The sequence below is a fragment of the Paramormyrops kingsleyae genome, chromosome 7 (assembly GCF_048594095.1).
Source record: "Paramormyrops kingsleyae isolate MSU_618 chromosome 7, PKINGS_0.4, whole genome shotgun sequence".
NCBI classification, from domain to species: domain Eukaryota; kingdom Metazoa; phylum Chordata; class Actinopteri; order Osteoglossiformes; family Mormyridae; genus Paramormyrops; species Paramormyrops kingsleyae.
In genome coordinates this window covers 34,935,344-34,950,195 of record NC_132803.1, presented here as the reverse complement: position 1 = coordinate 34,950,195, position 14,852 = coordinate 34,935,344, and the positions used below count along the sequence as shown (strand labels likewise).

The 14,852-nt window shown below is 43.1% G+C and overlaps 1 protein-coding gene across 8 annotated transcripts in view; it reads left to right on the top strand.

The window, feature by feature from the left end:
- The window catches only part of wrn (WRN RecQ like helicase), a 38,233-nt gene extending 25,051 nt beyond the window's left edge, over positions 1-13,182 (top strand). For 7 of the 8 annotated variants that reach the window (XM_072714846.1, XM_072714845.1, XM_072714841.1 and 4 more), the window contains 5 exons: positions 1,070-1,242; positions 5,362-5,481; positions 6,289-6,459; positions 6,861-7,004; positions 12,696-13,182. In XM_072714846.1, the coding sequence (XP_072570947.1) occupies positions 1,070-1,242; positions 5,362-5,481; positions 6,289-6,459; positions 6,861-7,004; positions 12,696-12,809 (722 nt within the window). In that variant the 3' untranslated portion in view covers positions 12,810-13,182. The remainder of the gene's footprint in view (positions 1-1,069; positions 1,243-5,361; positions 5,482-6,288; positions 6,460-6,860; positions 7,005-12,695) is intronic. The other variant, XM_072714847.1, reaches the window with a different exon arrangement.
- The last annotated feature ends 1,670 nt before the right edge of the window (positions 13,183-14,852 follow it).

Below are 14,852 nucleotides of genomic sequence, written 5' to 3'. Positions count from 1 at the left end.
CAAAGGCCGGGCTGTCCGATCCCCCGTGTGGGGGCCGTCTCTAATGTCCCGCCATGTGCCGCAAATGCAAAACCAGCTACTGAGACTCTGGCTGGCAGTTAAATGGCCTGCATGAGCCCCCCAATCGGTGACTGCCCCCCAGAAGGAGCTGCACAGAGGCACAGAGCCTGATGCTCGCTCCCTCCAAGGCTAATCCCCCTCGTCAAGGTGTGAGCGGAGTCCTGGCACTTACATTTGAAGCTGATGTCTGTCGTCTAATTAACAGAAATAGTTCTCGGGTATAACACAGGCACTGAAATATCACTTGAAGGTATATTTGTCTGTTTTAAGACGGAACTTTTTTCTATACTTTGGACAGGCTTCTAAGGGATGATTTAGACTGGTTTCTCAGTCGCTGCAACATATTCCTTAGATAATCCAAGCAAAAGCTTCAAGATAATCATAAGACTGTCTGAAATTTCTTGCACATCCTGATGAATAAGCTTGGAAAAACATTTAATGTGACCCAAAATGGGGTGAATTTGTGGGCACCTCTGTTGCGCCCCCTATTGGTGACTGCACCACAGAGCTGAGTGCAGACGCTCCTCTACTTACGAATGAGTTGCGTTCCGAACGGCTGTTCGTAACTTGAAATGTTCGTAAGTTGTTATTCAACATCATTTTAAGGGTATACACAAGTACAAAGAACTGGGATGCTGGGAGTACGCACGCTACGCTGCTGCACGGCGGGAGTAGCGGGCAGGAGTCGTACTAGGCGTAATTTGCGCACAGAAAAAAAATTGATGTTGTGGACAGGAAACGGGAGCCTAACGAACAGAATTTGGACTTACGGTCCTTTTCGTTCATATGTCTGAAAGTTCATAAGTAGAGGAGTATCTGTATTCACATTTGTACTGAAAGGCTGCATATGAATTGTGTAGCTACCATCTGCCGAAAGCAGTGATAAATTACCTGTAAAAATGATAGAACCAAAGAGAACCGAATGGCGTGCACCCAATTTGTCTTAACACACTCACTTTTGACAGTTTGTGTATGAATGTAAGCTTTGCACAATACTCCTTCTCCGCAGATCTCAGCAATATGAAAGCCATCCGAGCTCTGGTCCCTGAAGACATCAGCACCTTCCTCATCCAGCTGGCGGTGACAAGGCTGCAGCAGGAGGGGCCACCCTCACTACCCTCCCCTGTCAGTAACCCACGCAATGTTGAGACAGAAGAGGAGCTCGCCTGGATTGAACCCAAGGTCAGTCACCACCGGAAGGGCCTTTCCATCTGATCCGATGGGACGCCCCCTGGTGGCACTGGGCCCTAAGCAGCCTCTTAGTTCGCTTATACCCTGGGCCAGCCCTGTCTGCCGGGCTCACCTCTGTTTACCATGCAGCCAACCTCAAGCTGAGACTGCATCTATGTCTGTGTCAATCAGCGTTTTGATATATTCAGTTTTTGCATGCATCTTCCATACCGTTTAGCCAGTGCATAGTCACAGAGAACTTGGAGCCTGTAACAGGAAATGTAGGGCACAAGTCAGGGGACGCCCTGGACATGATGACAAGAGAGGCCACAGGAAACGCACACACACACACACACACGGGGAGAGCATGCTATCTCCTCTCTAACAAGGCAACAGATTCTAAATGTTAATTCAGATTGATTGTCAATCTGGCCAGTAAATGTCAGGCTCGCAAAGTATTTCAGAATATATGAATAAGGATAATGATGCATCTTTGCTAAACTGGCAGTTGATGATTTTGACCCTTTCCTGCTGCAGTCTGACTTCCACCAACAGAGGGCAGCAGTGCTACATATATATTTTTTTTATTTGCACACTTAGGGACATTTGAAACCATAACGAAATGCATGGTCCAAGTTAAGCAATAGTCCATTCTTTGTGGAATGCATTGCTTTTGGGATTTATATGGAAGTAAATCTGTGTCATCAAATTTGATTTTTATTTGCCACTGAATTTCTAACATTGAATATTTATGCATTGGAAATATGCATCGGAAATTCGATGGTTGGAATTCACATGCAAAAATATGAGGTTAAAAATATCACTTATACATCCAGGATACCAAAGCTAAGCAATCGAATCTGTGGCTGCGTTCGACTTGAGCTTAGGTCTGTCTACTGCTGACGTGACAAGAGTATCTGGCTGCGACTGCAGGGGTGGAGTATAAACTGACTGCAACCAAGTCGGACAACTTCTACTCCTCATAGCGTGCGAGACCTCACTGCAATGGCCGCACTGCCAGAAGGGTGTAGATAAATCTATACAAATATCACCTGCATGCACATTACTTCTTTTCCAATAACCAACTCCTGATCCAAACTGTTAGCAGTGGAAAAGAAATTAACTATTGTGTATAGTAGCCCTCTTTAAAAAGATAGCTGCCAGGAAAAAGATGCCAGTATGTCAATATACGGGGTAAGTTGTCGGATTTAAGGTAGTTTGGGCAAAATGTAAGTGAATGAATATGAAGCCGATTTAAACTGTGGTACCTTAAATCCGACAAGTTACCCCGATAAGCCAGTAACCCCGCTTCGTAGTACAGGCTACTAATGTCGTGTCCAATGTCTTTTTTTTTTTCTTCTCCATCCAGCTTTTATGAAACACTGTTTGTTACCTCATGGCATATGTAAGGTGTATTACGTATTACAGTTCTGATATATACGATTATTAATAACACAGAATTGCACTATTTTTAAATTCGATTTTACTCTCGCTTCATACACACATATAAATACGGTGTGTGTGTGTGTGTGTGTGTGTGTGTGTGTGTATGTGTATGTGTATATATATATATTGTGATCCCCCACCTATCGCGGCAGTTACGTTCCACACCCATCAGCGAAAACTTTTTTATAGTTTAACCTTTAAAATACCACTCCCACATGCTTTAAACACATGTGAACTTATTAAAACGCACTTTGTAAACACATATGATATGTGGCTGTTGGGCTAAGGATATGAGTGACATAAAATATGAGAATTTCTGGTATCATTCGAATGTTTCTAGTAATGCATCATGTTGGTCTTAAATTTTACTCATAATGGTCTTAAAAGGTCTTAAAAAGGTCTTAAATTTAACTTACTGAAACCTGCAAGAACCCTGTTCAAGCATATTTAGCTGACATGGTAAGATCTCTCTGTTTATTCCTAATCCAAGGCAACCCTAAAACTGCCACTGCTCAGAGAAACCCAAGGAAAGGGTATTACAATCAGGCCCTACATCTGGCACCTGTCCTCTGCCAGATTACGGCTGTTGAGTTCGTTTCTTAAGGGCGGCACAGTCCAGATGCGCCCGAGAGTCTGAAGGGCGTCGTTAGGGACGGCGCCCTGTCCTACACGCTCCCAAAGCCCTGTTTTATGGGTAGATTAGGGTATGAGCTGTGCCTGTGGTGTGCGGACCCCTTAACTGATAATGGGGGGGGGGGGGGGTGGGTGAGGGGGTCACTGCCCTTGAGAAAGACTCCTGGCTCTCAAGCTTGACAAATATCCTCTCCTCTTAATTGGCGAACCAACATGGCCACTCCCCCGTCAAAATGCCGAGGGTATGAAGCCGCACCATGTCAGTGCAGTTCTGTGTCCCACCCAGAATTCATTACCAGCCTTGATTGTGAACCCCAGCTCCAAGCCACAGTCCACATGCTGTACTCGGCGCCCTTTTAATTTATAACCCCAACCATACTTACATTTAGCAGATGTTTTTGTCCAAAGTGACGTATAAATGAGGCAGATAGCACTTTACAAACATACGGCTGTTGAGGAGTTGGCTATAGGCATTAGTGCAGCTAGGCTGAGCTTCCAATGAATGGCCAGGTACAAGTGTAATCAGTATTGGAGCAGGAACTACACAACATTTATCAAACAAAGCATAATAAGACTATTCAATGACCGGAAGTGCAACATATGAACCATGCAGATGCTCCTCGCTTAAGATGTATTTGACTTGCGTTATTTCAACTTTAAGATGGTGCAGCTATGAACAGTAGGGTGGGGTATAAAAATCCAAATTTCCAATAGCAATTTCCCATAGTGCAGAGAAGTTGTCACTGGACCTCGTTATTAAACGTGCAAAATATCTTTGAAATAGGTTAATATTTTCAGGTTCCGCAACGCGATCAAAGTTTTCACCTATCACATCAATGCGCAGATCCACGGTACGTATCATCCATATCATAACGCAATGTAAAATTGTTCCAATTTAATACAAGAACCTAACAATCGGTCAGTGACAATGAGTAAGTGGGAAACGACTCATTCAGAAATGTGGCACTCAGGAGCATGTTTACACTGACATACTGGCAATATACACTATCCTTTATCTAATACTGCTTTATCCATCTGGGTCTTACCAAAAATATTGGGACACCCCTCCAAATCATTGAATTCAGATGTCCCAATATTTTTGGTAATATAGTGTATCTAACCATTTTAACTGTCATGCTTAATACTTTTCATTTTGGTGGCACTGAAGAACAGTTTTACATTGTGTTATGATATATGGATGATACGTAGCGTGGATCTGCGCATTGATGTGACAGGTGATTAATCGTAATGCACGTAGAGCCGCAGAGCGATGTAATGTATGGGTATGGCTGACACCCAGTAAAAATCTGTGTTACCTGAACGTTGATATTTTGTAGTGATTATCATGTTGTGAAAGTGCACAAACACAACACCGATGAGTATAGATAATGGATAGTGTATATTGCCCATTGATGTGACAGGTGAAAACTTCGATCGCGTTGCGGAACCTGAAAATATTAACCTATTTCAAAGATATTTTACACGTTTAATAACGAGGTCCAGTGACAACTTTTCCGCACTATTGGAAATTGCTATTGGAAATTTTGATTTTTTCACCCCACCCTAATGAACAGTCAGTAAGTCATCAAATTTAGAATTTTGTTCTGTTCCCAGGCTAGCGATACGCGGTACCATACTTTATATACTGTTGCTGGGCGATGGCAGCAGCCACCCAGCCACGCTTCCAGTCTTTGCATGATTGTAATTTTTTTTTTTACCAACCATATCAGATCTATGATGAAATCGTATTCAACTTACAATATTTTCAGTTTACGATGGGTTCATTGGAATGAAACCCCATCGTAAGTCGAGGAGCATCTATACTCCCAGAAATCACCGCTGAGCCCTAGAACCAGGCCATTAACCCCAAAAAATGCTCCGGCGGTGCCATATAAATGGACCGGCCCCGCGCTCGGAGCCCAAGCATCACTCTCAGCTGTGACTGTGTGTTTCATAGGGGAGCAAGATGAGTTGTCCAACCCAAAAAATCCCTATGTGTGCTAAAATAAAGTATTATTATTACTATTTAAATAGCTTTAATTCATTCTTAAGGGCAAACCGGTTACGAGGGAAACGCATCTGGGGGAATCTGCTAAATCACCCAAGGGAGCGGACCCAGACGAGGCGGCCATGAGCGACGATGAGCTTTTCTATCAGATCTCCATGCCCGAGGTAATCCAGAGGCCTACAGAACCTCAGTTCTCCAAGCCACACCATCTCCGTAGATCAGCCGTATTTCATGGATCCTTTCATTGGACAAGAAGATCGGATTTACTGCCATCCTGCTCTAATCCTGCTCATCAGAGAAGGCATTTGTACTGAATGTTTCTTTAAAACAGGGATGTGCACATCTATGTCAGGATTACTGCCTGCTTGCTGAAGGTTAACAGGAAGTACATGAGTTTTTTTTTTTTTTTAAGCTTTTTTTTCAGAATCAGGTAAAACCAAAGGTTTAGATGAAATCTTGCAGCTTTGTACCTGCTGCCTTTATTAATGTATAAAGGAGCATTTCACTCCTCAGCTATTGACTGTTCATCACCCGGCAACATCCACCTTATCTAGCAGGAAGCCAGATATTACATGCACTGTACACACACACCCTGGATGTTGTTTTCCCAGAGATTTTGCCCTCTGACACCACCTGCTTTAGTCTAGTTTGCTAGTGGAGGGTGAATATGTTTCTCTGAATCATCACTGCTTTCTAGTCCTGGTGCATGCCGGTTGTATTTATTATTGATCAGTATGGTTTGGTTGTGGTTACCCTTTAAGGATTCTAGTTTTGACCTTAAATGTAGGGGCTACTTTACATTAGGTGCCTAAATTTCACATTCTGTTGTGCGAGTAGATTTCGTTGGTTGTGAAGGTTTTGTCAGTTAAGAAGCTGAAATTCACATGGCAAAGCCTATGTCATTTGCATCAGAAGAAACCAAAAAAAATTCTTGAATGTTCAAGTGGACGCGATTTAAAAAAAAAAAAAAGGTTTTCCTTTTTCAGGAGGCTGATCTCCAAGCTAGTGACGTGCCTTGCAGCTCGAAGGATGTTCCTGCCCCTAAACCCGCGTTACGGACCACAGGGATCGAATTGGCATCCTGGAACCAGTCCCAGCTGGACCAAGACACTAAGGAATTGTTCTCTGATTTTCCTGTAAAGGTATTCATGGAAAAGGTTGTTTTGCAACCTGTTAACATTTAATGTATTTAGCAGATGCTTTAATCCAAAGCCATGTACAATCGAGAAAGCGGGGTTAGACAGTCCCTGCAACAATTGGGGGCTAAGGGCCTCACGCAGGGGTCCAACTGTGAACCTGCTCTGCCGACCCTGGGATTTGAACTGATAATCTAAATACAGGCAGAGGGTCTTAACTCACTGAGCTACACACCACGTGTGTACTGAACTTTCAACGCAGATTTGAATTTGTCATGTCATCTAGTCACTGTGTAAATGAAGCATGTAAAGTATAGTCAGTGAGTAAATCGTGAATCTAAACAAAGATGCGGTTTCTCAGCGTAAGGTAATCTGGATGTGACACTTTTTTTTTTTTCCTCTTTCAGGAACTGGACCACAAAGCTGATGAAGAACCTTCTGGTACAGCGCTGAAACCTGTAATACGCTCCACGGGGTTGGAGGAAGCGGCAAGGGACCAGCCACGACTCAAGCAAGACACTCAGCCGCAGCCCAGCAAGTCTCCGTCAGTGGTATGTGTACAAGAAATGAACGGCTTTACAGCCCAGTGAATAACTATGGATTTCGATAAGTAATAGTCTATAGTGCCTATATAGTACATACAGGAAAGATGTGTGACAAGGTGGTTTGATAAAGCTTAGTGATGCAAGAAAATGCTATACAAATCTTCAAGTAATCACTTTGATTATTATGTTAATTTAAAAGTATTCACAGCGTAATGTGTTCTGGTAATTAAAAAAATATCTGGAGATTTTGTGCTATCTTGCATGTCCCCAGAAACTGTAGAAAAACTCTGAAAATAGTATTTCATTGACAGAAATACCATGTCAGTGCTAACAGTGTATCTTTTTTTGTTGTTAAATGCTTTTATCTGGGTTCACATTCCTAACAGAGGCTTGGGAACATAATGATCACATGAACTTCCACTGGGCTTCCCTGGTTTTACCGTAACCAATGTGAACACAGTTACTTTAGGACATACTAGCTATCCTAATTTTAGCCTGACTACCTTCCTGGATGACTAATGCATCCGACTTCTGCTAGCGCTGACAGATCAGGGGGAGAGAGATGTTGGTTCATCACAGCAGACTGTAGGCTTCACTGTTAGAGTTGCTGTTATGTATTAAGGTCTGACCAAAAGCTTTAAGTAATACATGAGGAGAGAGTTTAGATGCTACATGCTGAAGGGTCCTGCTTTTACAATGAGCGATGCTGGACGGAAGGCGTAGACAGATGGATTTAACAATGGAGCACATGAATGGGAGGAGGTCACCCGATGGCCTGGAGAAGCTGGCAGGTCAAAGGGCCAGGGGGTTGGGGGAGGGAATGTAGGCTGTCAGGCTGGAGCTGAGGCGAGGTCTTGATGAGGGGCGGAGTCTGGATGTGGGGCGGGGTCTTGATGTGCAGTGGCATCTGGATGTGGGGTGGGGTCTTGATGTGCAGTGGCATCTGGATGTGGGGTGGGGTCTTGATGTGCAGTGGCATCTGGATGTGGGGCGGGGTCTTGATGTGCAGTGGCATCTGGATGTGGGGCGGGGTCTTGAGGTGCAGTGGCATCTGGATGTGGGGCGGGGTCTTGATGTGCAGTGGCATCTGGATGTGGGGCGGGGTCTTGATGTGCAGTGGCATCTGGATGTGGGGCGGGGTCTTGATGTGGGGTGGGGTCTGTAGATTAGGCGGGGTCTAAATGTTAGGCGGAGTCTGGAATTGACATGGCTGGTGTGAAGCTTTGGGGAAACAGCCTGAAACACCGAGGCATTTGAGGACGGAGTTTAGAGGGCGAGTAAAGAATGTTCTCTGGGCTTCGTTATTATAAGCTTTGGCCTTTGACTGGTATAAGGAAACCTGAACTGGGGTTCAGTCGTCCCCCTTACTTTTTGGAGGATGGAACAGTGAAGAACTGGCTGGAACTTGCCCAGATTTCATAGTGGAGAGACCAAAAATCTGTGGTCATTTGTGAAGGACACAGCTGGGGCGTATCTGAGATGCTTTAAAATTCTTTACTGGAAATGTGCTGTGCTTGGCCGGCACAAAGGTCTTGCACATGGTTCTGCTTGTTGGGGGGGGGGTGGGCCAGCTGTCAGGCCGAAGCATGTGTCAGGATGAACGGGGGTCAGATGCAAGCTAGCCCCCCGGCTGGACCACAGCACTTATCTCGTTAGGCAGAGCGCCACACGGTGATCGATCCCCAAACAGGATTAGACTTAGCCAGAGGTCGTGACTTCCACCTCCTCAGAGGAACATATAATGATTCACTTTGCATGGGGTCTTTTTCTCATGTTGCCCCATTCAGAAAAGTCAGTGTCTGGGTCTAGTCTGTAATTTCACATCATGCAAAGCTCCACATGAATTATGCATGTCATTTTTGGAAGCGGTAATAGATGATTTGCGTGTGGCAGGATTTCTCCGTGACGCATTGCCCCATCTCCCCCCATACCTGCTGTATTTCTCAATGGCTGCTCCCCCTCCCATTACGGATTTTATTTCTTTAATAAGCGATGAGCTAAGAATAACCGACGGGATGGAACAGCTAGAGCTGCAGCTGCACAGCTAGTCTGGAAACGATGAGATATTTTATTGCATCGTCATATTTCTACGGGTTTTCACCTAATGGATTTATAATTTTCATAACCTCCTACTAGGAACGATAAAAATTATATATGTTACAGTTGTAATCTATAGCAAATATTCAATATCAAAGATAAATCGTCTTAAGCACTACACTTAATTGTTCTGAATTCTGAGTCTCCGGTAAAAAATTTTGATCTACAGTACTTGAAACCGTAGTTCTTTATAGATCAGATTTGTTAGGAAAAACTAAAATTACTATAAACATAAAGGTATGCTGTTATTTAATAATTGCTGATTGTTTATTCAAAACTTAATAAATATGCTTCATTGCATTGAAGTTCAAGCTCAAAATCTATCATTTTTCACAATGTAGCTTGTTTTGAATGTACAGAAAAATGTATTGATCAGAATGAAAAATTGATTTTTCTGTTATCATTGCATTTCCTGAGTCGTCATCCTGGTTTATTGTTTTTTTTTTGTCAATCTTCCATATTCTTAAAAGCTATACTATACAAAAGGATACTATGTTCTCAGAGGATCGTTTGAGTTTGACACCAAATTGTCTTCTGTTCTCCCCATTACAAACTGCCGTAACGCTGAGGAATTCTATATTAAAGCTTCTTAAATCAGACTACGTCATGCTATACTCCTGCACATATTATTCCTCAACTTCCTGTTCGCGGGGAGCTGAAGATCAATATATGTGCATTAGTTTCTTAACTAATTTAACTGATAACCACAGCAATCACTCTCAGAATCGCTCAGTCAAAAGATGTCAGAAAAGAATTAGCACCAGATAGGTTGTTTTTTTTGCCGCTCCAATCACTCATGCCCAGGAAATGAAATTTGGTTGGCCTAGATAAATGGCTTATGTGGAAGGTGATCCAATGAAGGCGACCAGAGTTTCCTGTGTTGATGTGTATTTGTATAAGGATTGGACTTGGGTATTGATGACTCCGGTCAAATCCCTTAGGTCAAAGCCTCCGGTAAAAAAAGACCAGTGAAGATGAAATATTAACGGAATTAAGGTTTATCTTAAGGAATCTTTAAGGTCCTTAACTGTTAACCAGCTGCCAAAGCTTGGGCTTTGCCACGACATGCTATGCAATCCTGACACATGGATGTTGGAGTCGAATGGGTGGGAGAGACATGAGGGAGGAGCTGATATTGCAGTTTGCTTGTACATTCAACGTGGTGGCAGAATGTATGAATGTTTGTGAACAAGCGGCTTGGCAGAGGGACAAAACTCGAGCAGAACGATGCTGCTAATGTCCACGTGTACCAGTGGTGAGCCTGGTACAAGAACTCTGTAAAATCTGTAAATCGCCAAAGTTGAGAAAAACAATGAAATATCATACTTTTTGATACCCTTGATGAACATTTTCTCAGTCATGAGAAACTAACGTTGTTTTCTCATGATAAAGGAGTGATTTTCTCATGATCTCGAAGGCACGTGTTTTAAAAGGACTGTAGCTCATATACAGTTCAATGTAAAGTTAACATTTCATGCTTTGACATTATAGCCATTGTTTCAGTTCCGATCCATCTGCAGGGTGCCTGTGAAGGTTAGCAGAGTGCCATTTGCTGCTGTTTTTCCCATCTTGGTCTTTTACTCTTGCACAAAAGCCCACACATTGCCTGCTTTATCAAATTCTGCTTACAATAAATGCTATTTTTCAATTGGACATAGATCATACTTGAGGTTTGCTTTATTTATACATGTACTATATTTTTTGTCCAAAATACATACGGGGGCTGCATGAGCTAGAAGTTAGAATTTATTTAGTATTTTATTATGCTACATAGCTTATCATGGCTTATGCTTCTCTATGCGGCACAGAGCCACATATTAAAGTTTGGGTTTGAAAAGGGCCTCGCCCACCTCACCCCTCCAGGCCGAGGAATTTGTCTACTGCCAATCAGACACTCTCAGCCAATTACAAAAATCCCCGCCCACTCCCCAGCAAATTTACAAAAGGGGCTAAGTTAAACCAGCAGAGCTAAATAATCTAGCTCCTCCAAAGCATTAAATCAGTGGCACCACTACTGACATGTACTTTAAATGCAAGCAGTGTGACTTTCAGCTGTATCTCGTAAGATCGTTCCACTAAGAGCTTGTTCTGTCCATCAGAAGGCCTAATGTAATTGTTTTCCGTCCTACAGGATAAGCATGACAATTTCACTTCCATTTGCTGCCTTTGATGGGGCGGATTTTTCACGGTCAGCTTACATGTGCCGGTTATCTAGTAAAGACTGGTTTGAGGTGACCGGACCATCATCTGCTCTTTCTCACAGTTCGTGTTGAACTGTAGAAATGTTTTTGGTTGATGAGGGTCTTTATACGGAGTGTTCATTTAAAAAATGCACACCTGTGTCCTGCCACCACAAAGCAGGTCCCAGATGGACCGTTTATCAGAACTAGACATTTTATTAATTTAGCAGCTGCTTTTATCCAAAGAAACATGCATTTTTTTGTGAAATCAGGGTCAGACGGTCCCCGTACTACATGGAGGTTATGGGCCTTGTTCAGGGGCCCAACAGTAAAATCACATTGCTGGCTCTGGGATTTGAACCCGTGACCTTCTGATCACAGCCATAGCACCAAACACGCTGAGCCAATCCCCACCCTGGCATAAATCTTATGAGGAGCTCACGTGGTCCAGCACAATTTACGCACATCATACATTCATCGTCAGTATTGTCCCCAAGCATCTGACTCCTTCAGCCGTCACCCTGTCAAATTTCGTTTTTGCTCCTATCAGCATTTGGGAAATGCTGTACTCGTTGTTGCATATTCATCTGGGCCTTCCTAAGGATCACAATTTATTTTCCCTAAGTTAATTAGGGGTCATGCTATGCGTGTTAAAATGCTCAATACCAGGCATCACTTCCAACATTATGGAAAATCAGACACCTTTTGAAAAAATGGAAAGAAAAAACTGAATTTCATTATTAGTAGTGGTAGTAAGCTGTAGTCCTTCATATTTGTCTTGGCTTTTTTGTAAGAATACTTGCAACATATAACATACCATTGAGAATCCAGAAGGTGGAACATCCTGGAGAGGTTTCCTCTATATGGTTGCCAGGAGTTGACATTGACCTGATTGCACATAAACAATCAGAATCCCTGGCCTTGATTACCATGTGCATACCATGTACATTTTTTTTCTTGATACTTATTTTTAAAGCTCTTTATGCTTGTCGTTTACAGCTTCTGTGCAGAGCAGATTGCTTTCTGTATAAACACACTGAAGGTGTGTGAATCTCCCAGCTGCAATCTTTAAATGTGGTGACAGGCAGGAGCTGGCTGAGTGCTTCAGCCTTGCTGCCTGACTCCTCGAACCCTGTGCCGGGACACGACCTGCCTGCCTTCCTGCTGAATGGGTTTCTCAGAGGGTCAAAGGAGTTACTGTAATTCTTATGAAACTCATCATGCTGTCTTATTGTCACACAACTGAGTGGGAAAAGATAACTAATTTACCCCACAGCTGATTTCTGCTTAAGACTTAATTTCAATATTTATACACTGTTTTCAACAATTGATTGTTTAGAAAAGAATCCAGTGTTTTCTTTGAAGCAAAAGCAATGAAGATATTTCAATTTTATCTTTCATGTGTGATTTATTTCCACAGAGAGCGAGTCAGCCCTCAAAGAGGAAGCTGCCAGACTGGTGCTCACAGAGGGCGTGCGTTTCCTCTGCCGCTGGCGTGAAGCAGTCTAAAAAGAAAAAGGGACTCTTCATGTAAATGTCCGGCCCATCACAACACTCCTCACCTGGGGTGAAATTAAGTAAAGAATCACTTTTGCATGAATATGGAGCAGTATGCCAGTTAATGGGGGGTGCAGTCTTAGCTGCTATCCCAGCCTTCTGAGCCTAAACACACCTTTTCTTTCATGGGTACGCGATGGGGAAAAATGTAGCACTAATGAAAGTTTGTACATATGTTTCAATATTTCTGTTAAAATACATAAATAAACAAAAAGTTTGAATTACTGTTAATAGTTGTTTTTGATAAGACTGTTTTCCAAACCAGATTTCTGTCAAGTTATACTGTTAGTGACGCGAGCATTTTTGTCATTTGGAAGTACATTTTAATAAACATTTTTGTATTTATTAAAGTTGGTTTTCCCTCTGTGAGATAGATAAACATCAGGATTTGAGGGTTGACAGGGAGAATGTTGTGGGTATATGTGGAGGCCTGGTTAACTTATGGCCATTATATATTATATCCTTTTCTATATTCTTAACTCTTTCTTAGCCACACAAATATGTACACACTTTGCAGGCAGTTTATCAGAGCTCTGCACCTCCTTGCCGACGCAAACGGGCTGCCTGGAATCATGTGGCTGCAGCTCCATGCCTACAAACGCAGACAGGCCCTGGAGTTCGGCTAAGTGGGTGGCTGCTCTAAGGCCCCGTGGGCCGGCCGTGGCTGTCAGGACTGAGCGTGGCGCTGCCAGGACCTTAGAAGCAGCCTTCCGGGGATTTTCACAAGCTACATGAACAAGATACATTCAGTGGCATTTTTATGGTGAAAAACACTTTGTTAGAGAGATTAGTGGAGAATGGCCAGACTGGTGTGCAGAAGGATTTACCCTTGAAGTGGTTATGGAGGCAAAAGTGGGTCCAATCTGGCTTAGCAAGGTGTACCTAATAAAAACTCAGAAAAAACCCTTCAGAAAAAAAAATCACTTTTTGAAGAATCCTTTCCTAAATTGACTTTTAGTAGCCTTGGTTGGGGAAGCTTGCAGACTCACAGGAGAGGTGATATGCTTATGCCCGCGTGCTTTTGCAAAGTGCTGATGCTGTTTCACTGTGTCAGCTGCACTGTTGGAGCATGCAGGGCTCACACCTGACCTACATGTGACTCGCCGCTCTTTGTCGGGCACAGAAAAGTCAGGCCAGTGTCTCCTGATAACCACACATGGACATTTACAATAGAGCTGTCCAGGCCTTCCATGCCTGAGTAGGCGTGTGCAGATTTTTTTTCCTTGACTGCTGAGAAATTTAAGATTGCTGTTAAGAAATCCAGATGAGAGAACATTGCTAAGGATGAGATGAGAATTAAGTCAAAGTTTTGAGTTTTTATTTTTTAACTGTGTGACTGCTTTCCTGTTTTGGTTTACCAGCGATTTCTGTGAAGTGCCATCAGTCGTCATAATGCCGTTGGCCTTCATTTCCGCATCTTCTCTGTGGATGTCATCTTGCTGGCCCGATAATTTGGCTGCATTGTGCTGGCAGTGAATGTGTGGAGAAAGATGCACTTTTACCGCAAAACCAGAATAAAAGCTGAATCGTTTTTCCGAAAAAAGCAGACAGCTTGCAGATTAACGAGGCCGTCCGGCGTACCCTACCTGCCTCTTGTATCTCCTCCTCCATGCAGGTTACTCTCTATCCAGCATCCCTTTTTTGACGAGCTTTGCAGATGAGGTCCTCAGTTATATGGTATACTTTACTGATTCCCATGGCGAATCTGTCTTTTTGTTTATCCCTTCTCACTCTCCGTGAGACATATATATGGGTGAGAGTTGGCTTGCGGGTTACAGCATAGCATGTAGTTTTCTGGGAACAATTGGTGGTTAAGGGTCTTGCTCGGCAGTCTTCCAATTACGGGCATACAGTCCTAACCCACTGAACCCCACCCCACCAGTTGTGATTACATCATCACCGACAAGGGCGTGGGACCTTCGTAAGGACAAGGCAGTGGTGACTGAAAGACGCTTCTCTTTAGCAAATTTAGCATCTGTCAAAAGCGACGTACAAGTGATGCGGATAATATATCACATGT